The 6,484-nt window shown below is 36.6% G+C and overlaps 1 protein-coding gene across 1 annotated transcript; it reads right to left on the reverse strand.

Moving 5' to 3' along the window:
- Nucleotides 1-2,509: 2,509 nt before the first annotated feature.
- LOC137745349 (AT-hook motif nuclear-localized protein 14) lies at nt 2,510-6,484 on the reverse strand. Its single transcript, XM_068485293.2, has 5 exons — nt 6,009-6,484; nt 5,147-5,199; nt 4,571-4,702; nt 3,414-3,566; nt 2,510-3,137 (listed from the first exon to the last, which is right to left on the reverse strand). The coding sequence occupies exons 1-5, from the start codon at nt 6,388-6,390 to the stop codon at nt 2,790-2,792; spliced, it is 1,068 nt and encodes a 355-aa protein (XP_068341394.1). The 5' UTR covers nt 6,391-6,484; the 3' UTR covers nt 2,510-2,789.

Consider the following 6,484-nt stretch of genomic DNA (forward strand, 5'->3'; position numbering starts at 1 on the left):
TATAGTTTGATAAAAAAAAAATAAAAACATGTAATGCATGTGCTTAGGCAGAGATCTTCTCGGTCGACATGTCATTGGTTTGGTTTTTTGTTCTTTTAAGTATTTAGTAAGGCTTATGTGTTGCTGCGGTAATTTGTTTGTGTCGCAACAGTAAGTTGTGATTTGGTCATTTGCGATAACTTTATGTGAGACATCGGTAATAATTCAATCACGTTTGTTATATTTGTGATAGATTTGTTTGGAGACTCTTGCTTCATGTGGTTTTGTATGGTAATTGTATAGGAGTTTTAAAATCATTTATGCTCAATGCAAATTATCTTTGTATCAACAAAATTGGTTACTGAAAACAATGTACTCATCTATCACCTCTTATATTTGGCTATCTATATATATATATATATATATAAAGCCAACAGCATCTTTTGGGGTCACAGGCTTCATCAAATGTTTTGGACAAAAATGCCCCTATACAAAAATGTAAAGCATCCCAAAACAATGCAAGGATATTTTCATCATATAAACATTATTTTTTAATATTTAATTTTTTTTGTACAATTTTTATTTTTTTAATAATTAGTACATCACAATAGGCTAGTAATAATGTGATTCAATTAGTTGTTTATTAAATATTATTTTCTCTATTTTTAAACACGTTCAAAACATCTTAAGAGGCACGTAGTGCTGATTATAAAACAATGATCTTTCGCACGCGCATAATAATGTGATTCAATTAGTTGTCAAATGATTTTTTTTTTTTGAACAAACGATATTATTTACACTAAGGGTGAGGGAGGGTTGGTCTTAACCTCACAAAGAGCTAGTAATAATGTGATTCAATCAGTTGTTACTAAATATTACTTTCTCTATTTTTAAACATGTTCAAAATATCTTAAGAGACGCGTACCATCGGTAATTAAAAAGGCCTTTTGCACGCTTACAATAATGTGATTCAATCAGTTATTTATTAAATATTATTTTCTCTATTTTTAAACACTGCGTAGTGCCAGTTATGCATGTGCTTAGGCACAGATATTCTCGATGGACACGTCATCGGTTTGGTCTTTAGTTCTTTTAAGTATTTAGTAGGGTTTATGTGTTGCTTCGTTAATTTATTTGTCTCGCAATAGTAAGTTGTGTGATCTGGTCGTTTGCGATAACTTTATGTGAGACATCGGTAATAGTTCAATCACGTTTGTTGTATTTGTGATAGATTTGTTTCGAGACTCTTGCTTCTTGTGGTTTTGTGTGGTAATCGTATATGAGTTTGAAAATTATTTATGTTCAATGCAAATTATCTCCATATCAACAAAATTGGTTACTGGAAACAATGTACTCATCTACCACCTCTTGTATTTGGTTATTCTTAATAATGTTACACTCTATCGCTTCTTGTTCAAAACAACTTAGGATGGAAATAAATCAAACTTAACACCTCGGAGTCTCAAGGAGAAAGATGAGTGTTTTCTACCAAGTAAGTTCAACTTAGTTTTTTTTTTTTTTTTTAAATCGAACTTAACACTTCAGACAAAAAGATAAATATTCTTAACCAATTACGTCGCATAATTCAAAACCCTAGTTTCAACTTTTTAGGTTGGAAATTGAAAATTGGAGTTTGCAAGTATGGAAGTGTCAATATTGTGTTAGTTGATTAATGTCTTTTGAGTCTGGACCAGCCAATGCACAACTTTTAGTTAACGTGTGGACCTTAAGATGCCTTGAGACAAGGTTCATCAATAGTCTAAGGTATAGGGTCGTATCAATTATCTATCAAACTTGTAACATCGTGAACATTCAATATTTAATCTTAACTACTAGTATTACTCTTTTTGCTCGTAAGTGAATGGAGGTTTTAGATGTTGACTTTCGCGGATGGTGAATTCAATACCACTGTATAGTATGTTCGGTTAGTCTAAATCCTTTTCAATTGTAGTGTAAAATATTAACGTATAAAAATAAAAATAAAACCCCAAATTATCAAATTATTCGATCGAATTTTGTCAAAAGGCCAAGGCGTTGTATTTCACACATAGAACAAAGTTCAAATATCTCATCTTGTAGACCAATTTAGAATGCGATAACCATTTTGCTTTTCATTTTTATTTTTCACTTCCACGTTTTTATTTTCATACAATCTCTTGATTTCTCCTTTCCTTCCACCGCCCGCCTCCATTTTTCCGTTTTAACACAAACTAAAAACATTATCAAGCGAGCCCTTAGCCGCAGGTGAAACGAGGTTGCCAGAAAAAAGGTTAGTTTAAATAAAATGCTTTCCAAAAGCAGCACCTAAACAAATCTCTTCAAGTGATGCAGTTCTCTTAAAAGTTTCAACACACTTCTAACAGAATCACTTTTACTAGAACACTCATGAACAGAAGTGCTTTCTAAAGAAGCACTTCCAAACAGACACTATGGACTATTCAGCAGACTTTCAGGCAACCGCAATTCGAACTCTGTACACCAAGAAGATAATGAAGAACCATTCAAGGATCAATCAACTCATAAGAAAAGATTTCAAAAGAGATGCAGAACTGTGATTAATTCCCGAATGGATAAATATCGACAACCATATCCAGGCAAAGTATAGAACAGAAACCAGCCGGCGACCCCCATGCACATACACCATGAGCAAAAGTGAAGGCAGCAAAATATTTCAAAGGGTGGAGGTCACAGGTATGGGGCCATCATCTCTAATGTATGGTGCACACTAAAAACAGAGTTAGCTGACGAAAATTATGTATTATACATCTATCTACGACAAAAAACCGCTTCTCAAATCCCAAAAGAAATCCCTAATCTTGAATTTGATCGTAGTCCCCGTTCTCCGGAGATTGATGTGGTGCACGACCTCCTCTTCCTGTCAATTCATAAGCACCGGTGCCTCTAGCATCTGGACCACCTCTCCAATCTGTGGGCCGTGAAGGTGCGACATGCATGCCCTGAAGCATGAAGTGACTTCCCCCCATAGGTTGCTGATCTTCATTCCCCCTGACAAGAGGTCTTCCAGAAGAGTCAAGTGTTGAGCGGAAGCCTCCGCTCATCATTTCCCCTGGCGACGGTAACTTGGCGGCAGAAGCATCACCTTTTACACCAGCAGTCGCATCCTTCTTGGCATCAATCTGAAATGTTCCGACAATAACCTGTGGGTGCAACTAAGTAGTGTTACATAGATACCGCAGAACCAATTTTCAAACAAGCTAACTGAAACGAGCAGAGATTTCAGTTAAGAAGAAAGGGTTAAAATGCCCCAATGCCAAATAACATAGAAAAATCAATTTGAGCATCAGATGACATCCAAACCCCCTACTGCTTCGATGCAGAGACACATAAGACACTAGTATCTTATGCCACAGTTGTGCACTCAAACAATATTACAGACATTATTCAACAAAATGTGAATTTTTCTAAAATATTACCTGCACAGGGCCTGCAGCCTTCAGGGGACCACCAACTCCACCGCCGATGATTTGCCCATCTGTATTAGATAGGCATACACTGAGCCCACCAGCCCTCCCTCCAAGGTCAGTACGTACATAAGATCCAGACAACGAAATAATCTCAAAGCGACCCTAACATCAGAAAGAAACCATTACACTTTGATGAACTAAACATGAGGGAGATGATCAAGAAGCCACAGTTCCATCCGTCAAGTTGTCAGGTATCATAAAGGACTTAGCCAGACATATATTAATCTTTGGAGGAACTAACAAAATATTTTTTTTGCAAGAATATACAAACCTTTAATAAATTTAAATTTTTGTTTCACACGTCCAAAATTTCTAAGATAGAAAAAGCATAGGCATATTTTGAAACTAATATTTTTTTATTTCCAATAAACCACTTTAGGCCAACCAAAAAAAGAAATCAAAAGAAAGGAATCTTGACGTCGTCATTTCCTCCCTTTTCTCCTGCCTAACTACACACACACAGAGATAGAGCAATGGCACATTGCACAACTATAATTTGTAGCAATGAACTCCACCTGAATAACTTGGACGCTACTAAAATCAAAATTCAGCCACCTATCACTATGGATCGTACTTTTTCATCAATCATTCGATGTCTTCCTGTGTAGATATACAGGGCACTATAACTCAGAGCTATACAGTCAAAATATATTTTATTTAAAAGATTTTTTTATTTAGATACGTCTAAAAATAATATAGAAGCAAGTGAGAAATGTTATTCCCAGGCTTGCAGCTTTGCTGTATCTCAGTTTAGCTGAATGAACGAACCAATAAAAAAATCCATGTACACAAAAAAATTAATGGCTGAACTTGTACATTTAACCTCCATCTGAAGGCACACGGATAACTACACCTGTTAGTTGCCAATAGTGAGCAACTAGGTTACAGTTGCCTTATTTTTGTCCACCGAGAATCTAATACCACCTGGGAGGTTCACTAGTCCAAAGCGTAGCAATTTGATTTTTAAATCAAAATGACACAGGTATCCACTCATATACACATACCTTGAACAAAACACTGAATATGATACTCCAAAAGCACAAATACAATATATTTCAAGATACTTGATGTTTCTGAAACTTGGAAAGGCTGAAGACAAAAATTACCTCATATGTAATGTTGCCTCCCGAAGTAGCTGGCTGGCGGAGAGATGCATTTGAGATGGTACCAGAAGCAGATAGAATGCATATTTCACGCTTGCTCTGTTGCATGAAAAACATGATTTTCTGGCCCACATCCTGTTAGACATTTCACTAAACTGTGTGAGCACATAACAAATAAAGAAAACAAAATAACAGGAACACTGTATAACTACTGCACCAAAAGTAAGTTTAGGCAAGATAAACAAGGTAAGTTCAGGCAACCATTGATGTAGTAAAAATACAACAGTAACTGCCCCAAAGGAAAAAGGAAACCACTTCTGCAAGGTTGTTACAAAACCCACAAACAAATTCAAGGAAATATTCTATATCCCATATCAGCATGTTACACATTAAAACAATGTGAAAATAAAAAACATGCAATCAAATAAGAAAGAGCTATATTCCAGAATCTGCAATTTATATAAATAAATAAAAAAATTAAAAAAAAAAAACACACACACACACTTGATTGCAAGGGAAAAACATTGAATTAAACTGTCACGGTATTCCTTCTTTGAGAATTCATTAGGACATTCATACCTCCCCAGCAGCAACAGTTAAAACATGTGGTGTAAAACCTTGCCCTGCATTGCCTGCATCAACCAATTAAGAGTACCACATGAGTATTTTAAATTATGATTATTTATATCACAAAACAAGCCTCTTTGGACTACAGTATTGACATCACTTAAAAAACTATACTTGGTATTACCGAAACTAAACACTAGGTAACTATCCTTCAAAAGCAAAAACATAAGAGCTTCTTATCAATATCTTACTATCAAGCCAACCAAAGTTTCCACTCCAAAAAGTGTGATCTCGGAAGATTTTGGTTCATGTAAATAAAAGTTACCAAATTGCCTTATCTTCTCTTTTTACTTCCCCAAAAACTTATCATTCAAACAGATGGGGAAGTTATTCTACTCCAATTTTAAAATTGACAGCCAACTATGCCCACCATTTGACAATAATTATACTGAACACTCCCAAAAGGTTACTACTTTGGGTGTGAGGACACCAAACAATGCAACCGAAAACACTTATAAATTTAAGCATTGGAACAAAACCTCTAAAATTGCAACGTATTCACAATAAACTATTAACAAATAAAAACGCAGAAAACAGGGCAGCCACTGCGAAACAAGGCGAATTAAAAAAATAAAAACCCAAATAAAATCGAAGCAATTCGCAACAACCCGCCGAGAATACGAAATTTCAAAACGAAACACAAATAGGGTATTTCCAGAACACTCACCCAGAACCATCAAGTTTCAATCTTTCCACATCAATGCTACCAAAAACTTAAAACCCAAATCGAAATCGAAGAAATTAGCAAAAAAATGAAGAATTTCACTACCAAATTGCAAAAAAAATTCTAAAAGGGTATTTATTTGCGACCCACCGAGAGAAAACTGCTGAGATTTTTTGGTCGACCCAGAAAACGAAGGCGAGACGGCGCCGTGTTGGTCCTTCTTCTCCTTGGAGGACGAGGAGTGAGACGACGTCGTCGCTGCCTTCTTGGCCGCCAGAGCCTGCTCCGGCGTGCCGTACTTTCTGGGCCGCCCCCGCTTCCTTTTCGCGGGCTCAAGTGGCGAGGTCACCGCCGAGGAGGGCACTGAGTGAGAGTACACCATGTGGGAGCCATAAGTTGAGTGGGTGTTGGGCAAGAGACCATTGGTCGGAGAGGGAGTGGTTGCGGCTGTGGAAGGGGCGGCGGGGGCGGGGGCCGTCGTGGTGGTGGGGTGTTGGAAGTAGGAGCTCAATTGGTTTTCATTCGGTTCCATTTGGAGTTTTAGAGAGAGAGAGAGAGAGAGAGAGAGAGAGAGAGAGTCCGTCGAATAAACAAAATAATTATTTTATTTTTCTTCATTTTATTTT

The sequence above is a fragment of the Pyrus communis genome, chromosome 12, assembly GCF_041283825.1.
Source record: "Pyrus communis isolate YQ-2024b chromosome 12, ASM4128382v1, whole genome shotgun sequence".
Lineage (NCBI taxonomy): Eukaryota > Viridiplantae > Streptophyta > Magnoliopsida > Rosales > Rosaceae > Pyrus > Pyrus communis.

What these genes read in the sequence shown, in the direction of transcription:
- LOC137745349 (XM_068485293.2), bottom strand. Translation starts at nt 6,390, where the DNA reads ATGGAACCGAATGAAAACCAATTGAGCTCCTACTTCCAACACCCCACC. An exon ending in TAACTGTTGCTGCTGGGGAG is followed by an intron (nt 4,703 to 5,146) that starts GTATGAATGTCC and finishes AATGTCTAACAG; the next exon opens with GATGTGGGCCAGAAAATCAT. An exon ending in AGGCTGCAGGCCCTGTGCAG is followed by an intron (nt 3,138 to 3,413) that starts GTAATATTTTAG and finishes TTGCACCCACAG; the next exon opens with GTTATTGTCGGAACATTTCA.